Here is a 21413-nt window from a genome sequence, read left to right as displayed (position 1 = left end):
TAGTATCAGAAATGAAAGAGGGGCCATCATTACTGATCCCATGACATTAAAAGGATAATAAAAATATTTTAAACAACTCTGTGCCCATAAACTTGATAACCTAGATGAAATGAACCAATTCCTTGAAAGACACAATCTATCAAAACTCACTTATGGAATGAATAGGCCTATATTATTAAAGAAATTGATCAATAATGAATAGCTTTCCAAAATAGAAAGCATCAGGTCTAGGTGAGTTACTAGTGAATTCTACCAAATATTTAAGAAAGAAATCATTCCAAATCTCTACAATCTCTTCCAGAAAATACAATGCAAACGAACTAGATGTTTTCTTGCTAAGATCAGGAACAAGGTAAAGATGTTCCCTCTCACACTCCTACTCAACCTTGTACTAGAAGTCCTAGCTAATGCAATAAACAAGAAAAGGAAATAAAAAGCATACAGATTGGGAAGGAAGAATAAAGCTGTCTTTGTTTGCAGATGACACTACTGTCTATGTAGAAAATCCCAAAGAAACACCAAAAAATCTCCTGGAACTAATAAGTGATTATAGCAAGATTGTAGGACACAAGGTTAATATACAAAAGTCAACCGGTTTCCAATATACTAGCAATGGACAATTGAACTTTGATATTAAAGGAAATACCATTTTCATTAGTACTCAAAAAATAAATGAAGAGATAGTTCTTATTTATGAATAGGCAGACTCATTATTGTCAAGATGTCAGTTCTTCCCACTTGATCTATAGATTCAACACAATTCCAGTCAAAATCTCAGCAGGTTATTTGGTGGATATTGACAAACTCATTCTAAGGTTTATATGGAGACAGGAAAGACCCAGAATAGTCAACACATTATTGAAGGAGGAAAAAAAAAAGGATGGAGGACTGACAACACCTGATTTTAATACTTAACTTAAAAGTTGCAATAATTAAGACAGTGTGGTGTTTGTGAAAAAAACCCAGACATATCAATGATACTACAGAAACAGACTCACACAAATACAGTTGACTAATCTTTGACAGAAGCACAAATGCAATTCAATGGAGGAGGAAAGTCTTTTCAACAAATGGTGAAGGAACAACTGGACATCCACATGCAAAAAAAATACGACATACCCAACACCTTTCAGAAAAACTGACTCAAAATGGGTCACAGACCTAAATGTAAATGCAAAACTAAAACTCCTAAAAGATACCAGGAGAAAATTTAGATGACCTGGGTATAGTGATGACTTTTTAGATAGAACACCAAAGGCACGATCCATGAAAGAAATAATTAAAAAGATGGACTTGATTAAAATTAGAGGCCTCTGTTCTGTGAAAGATATTACCAAGAGAATGAGAAGACAAGCCATAGACTGGGATAAGATAACTGCAAAGACACATCCATTAAGGGATTCTAATCGCCCCCCCAACAATACAAAGAACTCTTAAAATTCAGCACTAAGAAAACAAAATACAATTTAAAAATGGGCCAAAGACCTGAACAGACGTTTCACGAAAGAAGACAGGCAGATGGCAAGTAAGTGTATGAAAAGATGCTTCACACTGTATGACATCAGAAAAATGCAAATTAAAATAAGACACACTTGGGACTTCCCTGGCAGTCCAGTGGTTAAGACCCCACCCTTCCAATGCACAGGGCGTGGGTTCGATCCCTGGTCAGGGAACTAAGATCCCGCATGCTGCTGCGGAGCGGCCAAAAATAAAATAAATAAATAAAATTAAGTAAATAATAAAAGTATGTACATGTAATAACCTATAAGGGAAAAGAATCTGAAAAACAGTGTGTATATAACTGAATCACTGTGCTGTACACATGAAACTAAAATGACATTGTATATAAATCAACTATACTTCAATAAAAATAAAGTATGTACAAAAAACAGGACATCATATATTAAAAAAAGACACACTACATACCTATCAGAATGACTAAAATCCAACACTGGCAACACCAGATGCTGGTGAAGATATGAAGCAACAGGAACTCTCATTCACTGCTGATGGGAATGCAAAATGGTGCAGCCACCTTGGAAGACAGTTTGGCAGTTGGCAGTTTTTTACAATTCTAAACATACTCTGGCCATATGATCCAGCAATCACGCTCTTAGATATTTACCAGAAGGAGCTGAAAACTTATGTCCACCCCAAAACCATCACATGGATGTTTATAGCAGCTTTATTCAAAAATGCCAAGAGTTGGGAGCAACCAAGATGCCCTTCAATAACTGAATGAATAAATAAACTATGGTACATCCAGACAATGGAATATTAATTAGCAATAAAAAGAAATGAGCTATTAAGTCATGAAAAGACACAGAACGGTCTTAAATGCATTTTACTAAATAAAAGAAACTACTCTGAAAAAGTTACATACTGTATGATTCCAACTATCTGATATTCTGGAAAACAATACTGTGGAGACAGTAAAAAATCAGTGGTTGTCAGGGATTTGGGGGGAGGGAAGAATGGATACACAGGTGGAGCACAGGTGATTTTAGAGCAGTTGAACAGTATGATATTGTAATGATGGATACATGTCATTATACATTTGTCAAAACCCACAGAATGTACAACACAAAGAGTGAACCCTAATGTAACTACAGACTTTAGTTGGTATTAATAATGTATTAATATTGGCTTATCAAATGTAACAAATGTACCACATTAATGCAAGAGATTAATAACAGGGGAAACTGGGGACAGGTGGGTAAGAAGATACATGGAAATCCTCTGTACTTTTCACTCATTTTCCTGCAAACATAAAACTGCTCTAAAAAAATAGTCTATTAATTAAAAAAAAACTAAAGCCAAAAAAGACATGCATCTAATGTAAAACAAAAGAAAGGGGCACATTTAATAAAGAGTGTTTGCAATACCTTGGGAAGATTTGTGTAGCTTTGAATAATAACACCTTTCACTTTTACTTCTCCATAGATATTATATAAAATAACCCAAACCAAAGGAAAACAACAGAGAGATGATTTTGCATGTGCTTCAAAAAAAAGATAGCTTTGAGTGTAGTCTTACATTGACAATGAATACACAAAGTATATAATACATACATATATTTGTATGTATTCATGTTCGCTACTAGTCAATAAGTAACCCTAGCATGGAATTTTTCTTGAGGTATTTATTGGTATTTCAACATAACTGACCTTTAAAACAAATCTGTTATTTTAAAAAGTATACTTGTTTTATGAAACAATTTAAAAGTTCACTAAATTTTCATTTCCTATTTAAGCATTCATGGACATAAAAGGCTAGGCCAACTGAGTATTTTTAAAATGAATGAATAAACACATTGAATGGTCAAATATTTTAATAAGACAACTGGGGTTCCCTACTTCTAATTTTTGCTTGTTTACATTACTTTTGAACCCATGGTTACTCTAAAGGGATTATAAAAGAGCAAAACCATTCTCATTACATTTTTGGTGATTATGTTTTAAGGAACTACAGCACGGTAGACAGAGTATGGGATTTAAAAGTCAAAAGCCAAAGTTCAAGTTCAGGCTCTGGCAGTTGGTCTCAAGTCATGTACTCAGTACCTCTGAGATTCCAGTACCTCTGAGTTTTCCTCTGCAGAATGAGAGAACATATCTATTATGTTAAATTATCTGATATACAAGTGCACAAAAGAAGTTTGTTCTCTTTAAAAGGAAAAAAATACATCATATGTTCATATTTTTCAGCCAACAATCATAACCTGAGGATGCTACGTTTGATAATAAAATATTTGTGAAGTGTAAAGCACTCTATAAGGCACTGTAGTAAAAACACGTTCATTTACATAGTATCTTAAAATACATGTTTTTTAAAGGTACTCTAGTACTCACATAACAATCAGGGTATAAATATTTTCACTCGATTAAAATAAGAACCATCTACAGAACTGTACATTGTAGGTGATCAATAAGTATAGAGAAAAGAAAGCAAAAATGGCAGTATCAGAAGCAGTCAGGTAAAAGAATGCAAAATTCTTTAAGGCATTTCTTTAAATGAAACATTTCTTGACTTTACTTGATAAACTGAACCAGACTGAAACTGAATAACAATGATAAATGGTATGGTAAAGAGATAACAAGACAAAATACAAAAAGTTCCAGGTTTGAGTTCCAACTCTGCCATTAACTAGGGAACATTTAACCTTTTCTTTTCTTATTTCCTTCACTGATTAAATGAAGAATATTTCACAAAACATGTTCTGCAGAATGCTAGTTCTCAGAGTTGGTTATAAGAAATAATCCCTAGAGGTGTTCCAAAGTCAACGGAGTTTGAGAAATATTGGCTAAATAAGTTTTTTAAATGCATATATTGGGCTTCCCTGGTGGCGGAGTGGTTAAGAATCCACCTGCCAATGCAGGGGACACAGGCTTGAGCCCTGGTCTGGGAAGATCCTACGTGCCGTGGAGCAACTAAGCCCACGTGCCATAACTACTGAGCCTGTGCTCTAGAGCCCGTGAGCCACAACTACTGAAGTCCGCGCGTCTAGAGCCCATGCTGCGCAACAAGAGAAGCCACCACAATAAGAAGCCCATGCTATGCAATGAAGAGTAGCCCCCGCTTGCCGCAACTAGAGAAAGCTCGCGTGCAGCAACGAAGACCCAATGCAGCCAAAAATAAATAAATTTTAAAAAATAAAATAAAATGTGTATATTATACTGCATTATGAATCTCCAAGAGGCGGATACAGAAAATTTTATTTTTAACCTTATTTCACCAAGGAAGAAACCTCACTAATTTGTGGAATCTACTAAAAACTCTGTCCCACGGTTCCTTCTATCTTGAAAATCCTAGTTCCACAGGAGGTTCGTGAAGGACTTTGGAAAGTGGGTGCTACAGGACTGAGGAATTATAAGGGCTATGTTTGATTTTTTACTTTCTACTTTGATTTGTATATCCCTGGTGCTCATGAATTATTCTCTATTCTGCTAGTCTATGTGTTGTCATTGTAAGTGACCTCAAATTCTGTAGAACAAGTCAAGGTATAAATAAATAAATAAAATGTGAGAAATCTATTTTAAAAAGTAAGGAATGCATCTGTCCTCTCCTTTTATTTTAAACATTTGACTGTTCATCTCAACTCTGCTTCTACTCTCTGCATTTAACCTACTGCATATTCCTATAAGGGAAAAGTCTGTAAAAAACTCCCGGGTTTACCCACTCACAAATTATGTAGCATATTCTGTTTCTTAATATTCTGTGGCACTTAAAACACAATGCCAAAAATCCACATTACCAAAATTAGTCTTTGGCTTTCTCAATGACTTAATTAGAATCTGTTTTCTTATCTGTAAAAGACCTGAAATAGATGACCACTAAGCCTTGTTTGAATTTTTCACTTTTATTGAGGTATAATGACATACAATACACAGAATTTGTTAAGTTTTAACATATGTATATACCCATGAAACCATGAACACAATCCAAACACTGAACATATCATTCATCACCCAAGGAAATTTTCTCAATGTACTTCTTTCCTTTTGGCCCTCCAACACAATTCTCTATGTCCTGCTTTCTGTCACTATAGATTAGCTTGCATTTTAATGAATTTTATGTAAATACAATTATAGATTATGTATTTTTTGTGTGTGTGTGGCTTCTTCCACTCAGTGTAATTACTCTGAGATTCATCGATTCATCTTTCACTCAGTGCAATTACTATGAGATTCATCCAATAATACATACTGTATGTATTAATAGTACCTTACTTTTAATTGTAGAATATCCCATTGTATAGATATACCATAATTTGTTCATTCAATTCACCTGTTGATAGACATTTGGGTTGTTTCCAGTTTTGGGCTATGACAAAGAGCTGCTATAAATATTCATGTACAATGAACGTATATGCTTTCATTTATCTTCAGTAAACACCTAAGAGTAGAATGGCTGGAGCATATAATGGGTTTGTGTTTAACATTTTAAGGAATAGAGATACTGTTTTCCAAAGTGGGTGTACCATTTTACATTCCTCCCAGCAATATATGAGAGTTCTAGTTCTTCTGCATCCTTGCCAGACGTTGGCAGGATCAATATTTTAAATTTTAGACATTTTAATAGATGTATAGAGGTATCTCACTATGGTTTTAGTTGTATTTTTCTAATGATTGTTGGCACTGAACTTATTTGTCACCCGTGTATCTTTTTTAGTCAAATCTTTATTCAAATCTTTTACCCTTTTAAAAATTGGGTTGTTCATTTTCCTTTTATTGTTTTTTTTTTTTTTTTTTTTTTGCGGTATGCGGGCCTCTCACTGTTGTGGCCTCTCCGGTTATGGAGCACAGGCTCTGGACGCGCAGGCTCCGGATGCGCAGGCTCAGCAGCCATGGCTCATGGGCCCAGCCGCTCCGTGGCATGTGGGATCTTCCCGGACCGGGGCATGAACCCGTGTCCCCTGCATCGGCAGGTGGACTCTCAACCACTGTGCCACCAGGGAAGCCCCCTTTATTGAGTTTTGAGAAGTCTTTATTTCTATGAATTTAACGTTTACGAATCTATTAAACTGAGTCTTGCTAAATGACAATGCTTCATCTTCATGAAAACAGATGGCAGAAAAGTGAGAGCAAAAAGCTAGGAAAAGGTAATTTCATACTTTGTTTTTTGAGGATGTGGAAGTAGCCTCCAGAAATTCATAGTGAGTAAGAAACTGAAGGATATTTCACTCATTCAAGAGCTGTCTTTGGTCATACTTGGAGTAAAGAAAACTTTAAGTTCTTATAGTGACTAATAATAATTGGGATGAAAAGAGGTAGAAGATAGTGACAGTATGTCCATTGGGGACTTCCTGCTACAACATATATTTTTCCCTGCTTTGAAGAAAAGACACCAAGGTCATATGAACATTCACTTGGTATGTGTACTGGACAAGAGATCATTTAAAAGAGATCAGTCAAAATCCAGGCAGAGAAATGTTCTGATTTATATTACAGTAAAATTTCTTCCCTACTGTGATCAGGAGAGTAGTGATCAGTTAATCAAAGTCAGTTAATGTAAAGAATAAAAAAGGACCTGTGTTGTATATAAACATTTTAAACACTACCTTTTAACTTAAGGTCTAAAATGTATAATTGTCTGTCAATCTTGACGTAGATCCAAGACCTTTCCCTTGAGTACCGAGGTGCACTGACTGAAATTTTTTTCTTTCTTGTATAATGCATACCTATAAGGGATCACCTACAACTTCTAGTTTGTTTCTTTGAAGTGAAATAAAAAAATTTATAAACATTTACAAAGCAATTTTAGTGTTTTTCAAGATTTTCTAATGTCTTACAGGTTTTCTGTGTTTTTTTTTTAACCTGCTACTAAGTTAAGCAATAATTAAATCACCATCTTCATTGAGTCTAAGGCATGTAACTTAGTTTTATAGAAACAATCCTCTTTTCCTACTCATACCATTGACATGAACAGATTGGAATCAAATACAAATAACTTTTTGGTAAGCAGAAAATTCAACTTACCAACATACTAGCTGTCAAATGTCAGCATGTCAATAATGTGGCCAGCAACCACTGTTTTACCAAGGGAATAAAGGGCATCAGCTAATTTGATGTGTTGACTAGTGAAGATCAGCTCAGTTTCTACTTTATTTTGAAAGCTTATTTTCCCCTAAGAAAGATACTGAAGTTGAACCAAAGAAAAATTAGTCCCCTGAAGGAGGGGCTCCAGTTAAAAGCTAGCATCGCTAGCAAGGGCTAAACCTTGTTCAGAGTGTAGACCTAAGGCAGTACATGTTTGCTTGACCAGATGATGTGTTTAGATCTAATTCAGTACCTCTTAACTTTCTCCACAAGAGGAACAAAAATTAAGATTCAGCACCAATGAAGCCTTGATCCACAACAGCTTATTAACAGCTAATTCTTTGCCGGTTACCTTAGGAAGGAGCATTCAGATGTAAGAGCATTAGGGGAAAGAGCATATAATGCCATTTCTCTCTCATCTACTGTGACTTACAGCTAGGTAACTTTTCCTTTTCTTAGGTTTCTGAAGCTAGAGAGTAATTAATTCAGTGTGATTATGCAGGTGAGACAACAATAATTAAAATAAATTAAAATTTGTCTACAAATTATTTAAGTAATCTCAGAATCCATTCTGTAATAACCAGCAAGTGGGGGAAAATCTTATTTGTATTAGAAATGAAAAAATTGCTAAAGAGGTTGCAAAAGATAAGGTTTACTTTAAACAAATGAGGATTCAACAATTTAATCTATTAGACCAATGTTAACTACCCAAGCCACTAAAATCCTTAGAATATCAATACATTTACATGATAATATTTGCCAAACTTGTTACAAACTGCTGTGCTCCTTCTATCTTTCCACTGAAACATCAACTACTGGATAACCGCCAGGACTTCTCTTCTAGTATTCTGCTTCAGAAAACCATCTAAAGAAATGTAAGAAGGAGCTATAATCTAAACACTCCAAAAGAATATGCAAAATTGCAATAAAGACAAATACCAAGAGAAGTGTTCTGAGATCTCTGCATTAAAAGTCATAATATTCTTGCTAATAATAAGTATTTACTACTCAGGTGAATTAATGTTTACAAAGAAGTAAATAAAGCTCAGGTGGTCAACAAATTCTAATGAAAAGAGTAAGAGATGATGGGGGGGTGGGATGAATTGGGAGATTGGGATTGACATATATACACTATTGATACTATGTATAAAATAGATAACTAATGAGAACATACTGTATAGCACAGGGAACTTTACTCAGTGCTCTGTAGTGACCTAAATGGGAAGGAAAACCAAAAAAGAGGGGATATATGTATACATATGACTGATTCACTTTGCTGTACAGCAAGAAACTAACACAACATTGTTAAGCAACTATACTATACTTTTATTATACTTTAATAAAAATTAAAAATAAAAAAAAGATAATGGAGAAAAATACTTCTTTAATTATTATTAACATTATATAGCCAGGGGCAGATGGTGTAACATAATAATGGCACAAATAAACATGCCACTTAAAAGTAAATATTTTAAAACTGGAAATTTAATAATTATGAAAAACCGTAAGAAAAATTCTGTAACTAGAAGTAATGAGAAAAAATGGAAACAATAGCATTTATGTGCTAGTTTTGACAAGGGAGAATAACTTAAGAAAGATGGTTAACATTAAAACAGGACTCTTCACAGAAGACATCCCAATTTTTCTATACTAATAAAATTTCTTTATTATTATTATTATTTATTTATTTAATTTTTGGCTGCATTGGGCCCGCTGCCCGCGGGCTTTTCCCCAGTTGCAGTGAGCAGGGGCTACTCTTTGTTGTGGTGCACAGGCTTCTCACTGGGTGGCTTCTCTTGTTGCACAGCATGGGATCTAGGCGTGCGGGCTCAGTAGCTGTGGCTCACGGGCTCTAGAGAGCAGGGTCAGTAGTTGTGGCGCATGGGTTTAGTTGCTCCACGGCATGTGGGATCTTCCCGGACCAGGGCTCGAACCTGTGTCCCCTGCATTGGCAGGCGGATTCCTAACCACTGTGCCACCAGGGAAGCTCTAATAGAATTTCTTATATCAGAATAACTCAGAGTATGTGGCTTATTAAATACAACTATAATTTATATGTAAATATTTAAAATAAATATGCTCCTTTATCTATGATTTAAAAAAAACTTCTACTATTAATTGGGTTTCCTAGAATGATCCAATGAGGAATACTGTGTTCTATACATGACATTATTTTCCCTCTGCAAGTGAATGACCTTATATATAATGTCCTTTATAGTTTCTTTATATCAGATCCTACTAGGAATATGGTGTCTTCCTTGAGTTACAGCACAAAAATTATTCCAAAATATGTAGATTTTATATACAAGTATTTAACACCCTGAATGACAAATTAGTTTCTTAGCATAAGATGCTCTGCCAGACAATTAGCAGCCCTGGAAGAAACAAGTTCCTTTATAAAGAGAGCCAAGCAACCAGGTCTTAAAGCAGAATTTTTGGGTCAGGCATGGTGGCTTATTAAAGTATCTCAGACAGACGGCATCTATTAGGACAAAGTGATTCTCGAAAACTTATATACAATCATAAATAAGCATTTAATTTATGCCTTAAATTTTGCCTTAAAAAACACCATTTTTCACCTAGTCACGTATAATAGCCATCTTCCAGTTCTCCACTTACTTCCAGAACTCACCCATCCCTCACACAGCTCAGACCATTCTCTTGTTAAAACATAAATCAGATCATGGCATTAACCTCTTCATACTTAAATCCCTATTTCTCTTGACCCCATAGTCTATCACTCTTTCTCTCCTCACTATAAGTACATTAGACTTCTTCTAGGTCTTCCAAAGCAATTTGTTCCTGCCTTAAGGCCTTTGCAGCACATATTAGTCCCTCTGCCTGGAATACGTGGCCCTGAAATTTTCACTAACTGGCTCCTTCGTGTGATTTGGGTCTCAATTAAAACACCACCTTATCAAAGGTGATTTCCTTTGATGGTGATTTCACTTACTCTAGAACAGCCCTCTGAGCCAGTGTCTATCATATCACATCACCCTAATTTGGTGTTTTCATATCACCTAAATGCCTGACGTTATCCTGTTTTCTAATTTGCTTACTTTGCTTGTTGTCACTACTATATTAGCTCCAAGAGAACAAAGAACTTGTCTGTCCTGTTTATTACAGAATCTCTAGGGCCAGCACAACACCTACAGAGCCACTTAACATAATTGAGTAAGTAAATTACTTTAACCAGAATTTTCTCAAACCATAAGCTCTAGTCTCTGACCTAGAGTATATTCATATAAATTTGGGGCAGGATACTGTTTGTAAAGTTTTATGAATAAGATGAAACTGTGCACTTTCCATTGGTATGATAATTAGTTACTTTGGGTTACACAATTCAGTCTGGAAGTAGAAGCTAAGCTTGGCACTTTCCTGGTTTTACAACTGTGAGAACTGAAGTCAGAAAGTAAAATATAAGTATTAATAAACATTTAATAATGAAAAAAATTAATGAAAAAACTATATGTCAAAAAAATCCACGGAACAGTTTAAATCTCAAGGTACATACAGGACTATTAACAACTGTCATAAACAGCATGTAATCAAGAAACATTTGTTTAATGGATCATAAGATCTTGATTACATAAGTATAGTTCAGTAGATGTAAAGCAGAACCTATATTTTGTTTTAATGCAATACATTTTTGTTTAACTTTTTATATTAGATTCACAGTCTTCATATTTAGGCTTGTAAGCAAAGCCTTTACTTTCCTAGTGAAGTAAATTCTCAATATAGCTCTTTGTTGCATTTTACCGGTTATATGTCTTATCTCCACAGGAGACAATGATCTCAGGTAAAAAAATTTGATCAGCATTTTCCCACTTTACAGAGATGCAACATATGGAAGTGAAATCATCTATAGACTGCTCAATTATGTTTCTATTCCTGTAGGTACATGAAAATAGCAAGCATCACTATCAAGATGTGGGGGAAAAAAAATCGGGCTGTCAGCTTAACAGAAATTATGCAGGTTTAAATTCTATGCTGTACAATGTCCATTATCTATCTATATTAGCTTCTTTCTAATGCTCTAAGGCTTTTTAAATCATTAAGAAAGAAAAATGTTTAATCCCCTTTTCCATAAATCCAAGTTGTTATCAATACTTTGGACAGGAAGCAAGCATATTCAGCTTTTTTACATTGCTTTTTCAAATGTATCATCTCAAATGGAAAGTGGGGTCAGTAATAGCCACATTCTAGTATATCATCAATCTGTCACTGGAATTCAGTTCCATGTCCAGAGAATAAATGACAGTAGAATACTGAAGAATGGATTAAGTCCAGCTGATACAGAGTTACCATGAATGAAGTAATGAGAAAAAAGAACTATGATAACAACATACAGAATATCCAATACATTTGTTTCAAAATCACAGTATAGCAGGTAACAGTAAGAAGCAATAATGCTAACAGACTAATCTAAAACTAAAAAGATCAGAACCAAGTTACATAATGAAGTGATGTTATTAATAGATATTTTAGATAGTACTATAGTAAAAGGGATGTCTAAATCTGTATTACTGATGTTTAGATACAGGTCTACTATTAACAAAGTAATACAATAAAACGTAATAAAAATATCACAGATGCTAACTTCTCTTTACTGAACATGTAACCTTGGACAAATCACTAATCTTCCTGGATGGGTTTCCTCATTTGCAAAAATGAAGGTAATAATGCTGCCTTCAATAATTATATCTCTTAACATTACAGTGAGGGCTCAACAAGACAATGAATATGAAAGAATCTTACAAAGTCTAAAACCCTACAAAAATAGTAGCTATATTGTGGGGAAGGAAAAGCTAAATTTACCTTTATATGTTCTAAAACAGCAGTGGCAACATTTGTATGGAGATCAATAAGTCTTTTTTTTTCAAGGAGTTCTGGCAAAGAACTACAAGTATCAAAAAATTGAAAATTAACCATTAAATTCTCTAAGGAAATGACATAAATTTTAATAAAACACACACCTGGTTGCTTCCTCTGAGGATACTTGGAACAGTAAAACAGGGACAAAATTACATGTTAAACTATCAACTGAACTTAATCTCCAGGCTTGAACACATACAGTATTTACCACTTTAATACAGTTGAAATGCTTCTTATTTTAAAATAACCTGCCTCCCAAATATCATTATTCTACCATTTAACTTTCTGATTCCAAAATTTGGAGGTTTAGAATAAAATCAGATTAATGTGAAATTTCTAAAACACGAAACTCTCTCTCCTTGATGGCATTTAAAGTATGAAAAAGATACCGCTTAAACTTTAGCTAATAAAGTAATAGCAGCAATGATAAAATTAACAATAACTCACCTTACTTTATCAGCGATACTATCTCGGTGGCAAAATTACCCCCATTATACAATTCTAACTAGTAAAAGGAACAAATGATCTGCTATATGAAAAGGAGGGAACTTAAATCAGCTTGAACATATTAAAAACACAATTTAGTTCTTTAGTCTAAAGGTATATGCTATTACTATTATTTCCTATCATGAAAAATATTAATCAATTTTTTAACCTCCAAAATAAATTCTTATCAACAGAAAGATTTCAAAGAGGATAAACTGCCTACTTACCTAACGGCTGATGTTAACTTAGCAGTATTGTCAGACAGCATACTTATGGCTCCTTCATCTTCCCCTTCTAGTCCCTGGAAGGAAAAAACGGTCCCAGTAACTACTCAGAAATCCCAAGCCCAAGCATGAAAATCAATATATTCCTAAGATCACTGATAAACAGTATGATTCTGGTCACCCAGGATAATAATTCTTCCCTTCTAAGGAGCAAGCATCTGCATTTTTGACAGTTATAGAAAAGTTCTAGTCACCACCAATCTAATGAATGGTTGGATGACTAAAAAAAGGACCAGCTGGCATTTTCAGATAAAGAAATAGGCCCAGAGACTTCCCTGGTGGCACAGTGGTTAAGAATCCACCTGCCTATGCAGGGGACACGGGTTCAAGCCCTGGTCCAGGAAGATCCCACATGCCGCGGAGCAACTAAGCCCATGCACCACAACTACTGAGCCTGCGCTCTAGAGCCCGCGAGCCACAACTACTGAACCCACGTGCCATGACTACTGAAGCCCATGCGCCTAGAGCCCGTGTTCCATAACAAGAGAAGCCACCACAATGAGAAGCCCGTGCGCCGCAACAGAGTCGTCCCTGCTCGCCATAACTAGAGAAAGCCCATGCACAGCCAAAAATAAATAAATTTATTAAAAAAAAGAAAAGAGAAGTAGGCCCAGAGACTTGCCACAGGTCACACAGTAATTAACAGTACAGCTGAAATTTGAAGCTAGATCAAAAATATAGTAAAATGAGCAGCACCGGAACATATATCTCTAAAATATACTCACATTATATATTTTTTCAAATCATAAATTCATATTATTTTTTTTAAAGAGTCCACTCTTCTCCTTAGAACTTAGATTTCTTTTTAAAAAAGATCTTTTATGTAAGTTGGGAATATATTTTTTTGTTATTAAAGCAATGAATGGCCTTGAATTTTTGTAAGGAAAAAAAGTTAACCTCTTTCCCCCTCCAGATGTCCTTCTGCTTCCCTATATTTCCAAGAAAGTAAACAGAATCTTACCATAATGCTTTTAAGTCGTTTAACCTCATCTTCCTGTGCTCTGTAAGACTCTAGTTCTTGCTGAACTGATTCTGCAACTTCTGGGAATGGACTGAAACAGTATTGCACAAGAGGAACTATAAGTATGAGATTAGAAGATTGATTTTTGTGTGAATTTTGAAATATATACAATGAGGATTTATTATTATTTCAAATGTATTCATTTAAATTTCAATGTATATTATATATAACACAGGCAGAAAACATTTAGGATAAATACTACTATATATCCTTGTGATATCTATTTACATTGTAAATACTATTTCTTTAAAATGCATAATACTTATATATATAAACAAATTTAAATTTTATTTCTATTCTTTTCATTAACTGTATCATTTTCTCTTCACCTATACATTATTAGAAAAAATAAAAAGATATTTAAGTGACTGAAAAACAAAGTAAGAGAAACCACAGTATATCAAACATCAATTAAATATTACCAGGCAAATTAACATATAGTGTCAAAGGGTCCATGTAACTACAAAGATGTACTAAAAAATATTACATGCTGTGAAAAAAACTGTAACTGTGAAAAAAATCTTTTAATTCTGTAAATTCAATATCTAGACCACCATTGGTAAAAATAGAACATGGGCCCAGTTTTTGTTTGTTTGTTTGTTTTGTTTTTATTAATTTTTACTGGAGTATAGTTGCTTTACAATGTTGTGTTAGTTTCTGCTGCATAATAAAGTGAATCAGCTATATGTATACAAATATCCCCATATCCCTTCCCTCTTGCATCTCCCTCCCACCCTCCCTATCCCACCCCTCTAGGTGGTCACAAAGCACCGAGCTGATCTCCCTGTGCTATAACATGAGTATTTTTCATCTACAGCCTTAGGGGAGGCCAGCTTCTTCTCCTTTAAGAAAGAAAGGGTCACGTCCCCCTTCCTCCACGCTGACACTTGATAACACTTCACTAATGATCAGCACAGAAATGACAAAAGCTCCTGAAAGGATTTTGAGAAACACAGTCCAGTTTTACATGACAACTGCGGGCCCTAACGGAGGTCCAGCAGAGTCTATGTTGTCAGAAAACAGCTGTGAGCAGGTAAAATGTGCTGGTTGAACTAAATGATCCTTAAAATCTCTAGTGTGTTTAGGTCTCAGGGCTAACAGACGATAATAACTGCTTGTATTTATTGAGTGCTGACTGTATGACAAACACTATGCTAAGAATCTGTCTCTATTGTCTCATTTAATTCTGACCACAGTCTTGGTGGGGTACATATACACTACTGCCAGCTAAGACCAGGGACTTTAGAATCTGCCAGAACTGGTTTTTATACCTGGTTTTACCAATGAAAGCTGGATGATTTGGGGCAAGTTACTTTACATTATGTCAATCTTCACAACAACCTGAAATAGGACAATAGGTAGAAGTATCATCCCACATTTCACTGATGAGGAAAATGAAGCTCAGAGAGATTTAAGTAGCTTGTTTAACTCTATGCTGTCTCCCAGCATCTGTGCCCACATTGCTATTGTAGCATGACATTCAGAGTGAGGGCTATTCCTACCTAACAAACAAAAAATTAAAGTTCTTACTATTCAACTGACCTCTTAAGTTGTTCCTAAACATATGGTCTAAAGAAAATATTCAAAATTTCCATATATGAATAAAGAAATTGTTTTCTTAAGCTTTTGTTTTTCTATTAGGGAATGTGAAATTTAAAATTAACTTTAAAATATCCTGCATCCTCTATAAATAATGTAAATTCTTATACTTTACCATTCTAAAAGGAAATGTAGACTATATATAGGATTCCAAAGAGAAGAAAATAATTTAAAATACCCAAAATTGCATTAGTCAGAGAGAGAAAGATAGTGACTTTTCATTGCAGAGAAACTACAATTCTTTGTTATAGCAATGTGATTTTCCAGTGTTTAAAAAAAAAGGTTATAAATAAAAAAAGATAAAGCATACAAAAAAACCAATTGTATTGAACCAAGTCTATATCCTACTTCTCTTTAAACATAAATGAGACCAAAAAGAACAGCCATATCAGGGAGATATACATATATATATACAGACAGATAGATACAGTAACTGTTGAAATAGTCCAGATTACAATAAATAACATTGTATTTCCATAATTGTTGATGAGCAACATTCTTTTTCTCTCAGAGGAATGATTTTTTTGTTTGTTTTTTAGAATGATTCCTCTAGCCATAATGACCACTAGATAACTTTTATAGCAGTTACTAAGCTCATGAAGTACCTCAACTTTAAGGGGTCATAGCAACACATGGATCTGCATATCTACCTATAATAAATCACATGGCAAATTGTTAAAATTTTTTTACCTATTATTTCTAATGTACTTTGAATAAATCTTGTTTTCAGGCTTAGGTATTTTCTCCACAGATATCTAAAATTGGGTTTGTATGAAGGCAAACATGGAACAAAAAAGGAAAATCACATTTTCATGTTTCCCTATCACAAAAACCAATTTTAATGAAAGGTAGAAATGGTGCTGCAGAGGGTCAATGGGGATAGAAATGAAATTGAGAAAGACTATCTGTAAAATCTATAAAATCATATGGTGTGAACTTATTGAAAAGGGAAGTGGCTCCCACAAAACAACAAAAGCAACATAAGAACTAGGAAATTAAACAATAAAGACAGAGCTCCATAGACTATTTAATTACAGGTCTTATTCATGGTGTAGATGAACCACTGTGACCTGTTTTGGTTTTTTTTTTATAAACCCATTAAGTCATATGACATCTGCATATCTTTTTAGGGGGTGAATCTTTTACTTATTGCTTTTCTTATTTACCTTCCTTTATGTTTCTGCCAAAATTTATCAACTGGAGTTAAATCATAAGACTTCTTGTTTTTTCTCTTTGGTCTAGCACCAGCTGGGGAATTCTCCACTCCTGAAGACTCTTCCAAATTAACTCTGTTCAAGTGGAAATCCTAGGAAAAAGTAATTCTGTTTTAAATAACAGTTTTCTGAATTTAAGAACATTGCCTACAATAAGAAATATAACACAGATTCTTACTGCCGTTTCTACTATTTCCAAGGACAAAATACAGATCTGAAACTAAAAGACCTCCTTCCAATGTTTCGTTACATAAAGGTACCTTTAATTGTTTATGTATTTTAATTTAGTAGTAGATACATATGATTACAATTGCAGAAAGCCCATAAAACCATGTTTAGGTTCTTGTGTATCCTTCTAGAAAAATATTTTTGTATATGTCAGCAAACATATCCTTTAAATTTTAAAGAATGGGATTACATTATACATACTTTGTACTTTAATCTTCTCATTTAATAATGTATCAATATTTTGAGCTCTTCCTGTATTTGAATATGCATATCTACCTCATTTTTATCATGTCTACATAGTAGACAAATATTTGGCTACATTTATTTGACCACGTCTCTTGATGCTTAATTGTTTCCAGTAACAAACATAACCTTAAATGTAATTTTTAAACTCTTAGAGAGTCTTAACAGTCTGACCTGTTACTTGATGGATTGCATTAAAAAAAAAATTACAACAGAAGCTACAATAATAACAGCACTCCCTTTCAAATAAATGCTAAGAGCCAGTCATACTAATAGCTGCTAAGCTTTTCTGCGTAGACATAATTTTACTCACGTGAGGCTTGATTTTTTTTGCCCTTTCCCAAAACACAAACATACAAAAAAACAAAAGTGAGCTATCTTTTCTATTCTTTCTCCCTCCTTCTTGCATTAGACTTGTGGGTTCCTTTATGTAATAGCAGTATTTTATGGTTCAACTCTACTCTGAAGAATAGTGAGCTAGAGATAAAATATGGATATCAATAAGCAAATGAATGATGAGCAAAAGAAATTATATGGAGAAATTATCTAGCATGACTGTGATACAATCATCTTTGTTCAAAGATATAAGTTCTTAATGATTAAACTTCTAGGTCTTAGCAAATTAAATGTACCGAATATAATTTAATTTCCTCTTGACAGGAAAAGGTCATTAATACTGAGATTGGATCCTTAGACCATACCCTGTAACTTTCTCAAATAAATCCTTTACAATAGCTTACTTCCTTGTCATTTTCCCCCATGACATAAAAAAAAAGAGTGCAAAATATATAGATGTCTAACTGCCAGTAGAGTAACAAGCCTCTTGACAAAGAAGAGTGTACTATATTGTATTTCAACCTGTATTATGTCTTTCCTATGGGCTCCTTATATTATCATAGGATAAACATAACATAATATAACCCTATTTAATCCCTTTTCCCATCCCATACCTTAACCTCACCTTGGCACAGCAAATCATCCATATAGGAAGAAAGTACAATAAACAGGTGTTAACAGCTACATCTGAGAAGAACCTTTGTTTTTAAAAGTTATCTAACAAAACAAAGATACTGAAGAAAAGAAACATTTTTAAATAGTTAAGCTTTATTAACTAGAATTTCTAGTGAAGTACTATTTCCGTGGTGATGACACACAGCTCATTCAAAACACAAGTAACTTGTTAGCAAAATTACTGCTCTAAAAATAGGACAGCATGTTAATACTTAAGTATTGATGGAATACTTAAAACACAAAATGATAAAGGAATCAAAGATGTTAAGAGTTTTCAGAAATAACATAATAGCGGCAAGAAACGTTCCCCTTGTTTGCACTAATAGCCAGGCAAATAAGGAAAAATAATTTCAGTCTTGAAAATTGGGAAATCAGAACATTCTGTGCTGTACTCAATCATGTTAAAGGAACTGAAGACATGGGTATAGAAGACAACAGAATTAGTTTTCACATGGTAAAGTCTAATCTATCTCCACTGATATTCACACTTTCCTGACTTAGAAAACTGGACAATGGTGTGCCAAATCACCAGATATAAGTAAATCCCACTGGGAAAACATGGGTAAGTCTTCAGCAGTCTTGTTTTCCTTCCATGAGTTAAAGCAGACCAGGGGAGGCAGACAGAGCTAATATTAACAAAGTTACATTTGGGTAATATAGGTTAACACCTATTTATGCAGAGCTAAGATTTATATTCACATGAGAAAAAAAGCCAAACAAAGTAAAAGTAACGTTTATTTTGGCAAGGAATTGCGCCAAATCTAATTAAGTCTCTAGGTCGATCAGTTTACAGGAAATACTGGAAAAAGAGAAATAATGTCAAATTGTACCCCACAAAGATACAATCAACCAAATGCAGAAATGTCATATATCTTTAAGAAAACGAGTTCTTCTAAAATGTTTTTCTAATAACCTTTTTCTAATAACCTATATAAAGTATATATTAACTTGGAAATGACTTCCTTTTCTCTTCTTGAGTGGCAAGAACAAAATAAACTTTACTAAAGTCCTTATGTAATTAGTACAGATTCTGATTTAATATTTTAAATAATGAGAGTCAGTAGCAGAGGGCCAAAGGCACAAACAAGGGCACCTAAGATTCAAAAAAACAAAGGCCAACTAAAGGACAAGACACGGCAATGAAATAATGTCCACCCTTTGCCTAAAACTACTCATTGCAGTTGAACAATCAAATCCACAGCCCCTGCAACCAAGACACAACAAAAAGGAATCACAACTTTCTAATTACTAATTTTGCTTCTTATATCCTGAGAAAAGGAAAGGGACACTGCAAAGTTTTTCATCAGAAGAGTGTATCTGCCATGTTAAAGGACAACAATCACCTTTCTGACACACAGAGAGGCTGTGTGAATTTTCACAGCAGTTTCCAGGGCCTGATATATAAATATTATCAATGTTCTGGATTTTCAGGCAAAGATATTTAATATAAAAAGCAAGCTCCAATTTCAAGTTAAACTTGAAACTCCCATCTACAACTTTTACTCCATCTTGTGGAGGTGGAGGGTATAACTATTAAGAATTTTGAAAGCTCGGAAGAAACCTCAAAAGCTGCAGTTTTAACAATCAACAAAAAATGGCTTGCTTACAGTTGGTTATGATATCTCAGTTGTAGTTTTTTCACATCTAGAAAGTGTATTAAAATTAATGAACAGGATTAACTCAATATAAGCTGTATAGGTTGTTATAACCAATTTTCTCAGAGACTATTTTCACAAGACCTAAATATTTTAAAAATAATGTTACTGAGAAAAGACGGCTTAAAGGGTAATATGGAATCTGAGAACCTCGCCTAAGAAAGTTAACTAGAGATGTGCATTGCTCTATTATTTATAACAAAAAATAAAAAAAACAATAACCCAAATGTCCACAGGAATCCACTATTGTAACCTCCATGCAAGCAGGGATCATGTCTCCTTTGTTTACCTTGTATCCCAGTGACCAGCAGTGCCTGGTACAGCGGAGGCACTTAATAAATATTTGTTGAATTGAATTCCTTGGAAACACATGGTTTCCAACTTTTTATTCTGGGAAGTGAAGAAGATTAGAACAAAGCCCCCCAAACCCCTACCATATACTTTTACTGTCTTGTATTTTTAAAATAATATTTTAACTTCAAATAGTAGAAAATAAAAATTAGTATATCTCATAAGGATACAAGGTCAGTTGTAAAAACTCATTTCATATTCCTTATTATTCTCATTTCACTGTGCAATAGTAAAACCCTCAAAATCAGTATTAGCCTTGTCTAGTTTTGGGGAATGTCTGCCATAACCTGTGTTTCCCAATTTCTCTTCTGACAATGGGGACTCAGCATATTCCTTTACATTGCAATTACCTGTACACACATCTTATCGCCTGCACTCAAAGCATCATGTACTTTAATTTCCTCTAGGAACTCTTCAAGTTTAGGAATTAGAAAGGATCCCGGTATCTCGATGTGCTATATGGCCTCCACACACCACTGGCAGGAGTGAAGAGGTGACCCCTGATCTGTATGCTCTTACTAAGACCCTTGCTCCCACCCAACAGGCAGGGACCCACCAACCAAATCTAATTTGAGACTATCAAAACTAACTCATCATGCCACCCCTTTTCAGATTCCATCTCTCTTTCTTACTGGATTCCTGAAACCATTCTGCCTACCCTCTGGAACTCGTACTCAGCAAAATCTCCTATTCTGAACATCTACTCTCAACTTCCACTGAACACTTTCTTGCTCTAGTTGAACACCAACTGGCTATCTCCTGTAGCCTTCTCAGACCACAACCTCTTTTTTTTTTACACACATCTCAAACCACTGGACCCAGGATTGGGCTAGGTGTCTTCCTTGTTACTCCCAGACTCTTCACTTGTCCTCTTCCCTAAAACAACTCCAGCTTTGAAACTCCCATCATCA

The 21413-nt window shown here is 34.4% G+C and overlaps 1 protein-coding gene across 3 annotated transcripts in view; it reads right to left on the bottom strand.

Moving 5' to 3' along the window:
- SCFD1 (sec1 family domain containing 1) overlaps nt 1-21413 on the bottom strand; it is a 133322-nt gene that overhangs the window by 59219 nt on the left and 52690 nt on the right. For all 3 annotated transcript variants that reach the window (XM_030854715.2, XM_060294699.2, XM_060294700.2), the window contains 4 exons: nt 16967-17106; nt 14142-14232; nt 13124-13197; nt 12354-12435 (listed from right to left, as the gene is read on the bottom strand). In XM_030854715.2, the coding sequence (XP_030710575.1) occupies nt 12354-12435; nt 13124-13197; nt 14142-14232; nt 16967-17106 (387 nt within the window). The remainder of the gene's footprint in view (nt 1-12353; nt 12436-13123; nt 13198-14141; nt 14233-16966; nt 17107-21413) is intronic.

This window comes from Globicephala melas, chromosome 2 (assembly GCF_963455315.2).
Source record: "Globicephala melas chromosome 2, mGloMel1.2, whole genome shotgun sequence".
NCBI lineage: Eukaryota > Metazoa > Chordata > Mammalia > Artiodactyla > Delphinidae > Globicephala > Globicephala melas.
The sequence above is the reverse complement of the archived record's forward strand: the minus strand, read 5'-3'. Positions and strand labels throughout refer to the sequence as shown.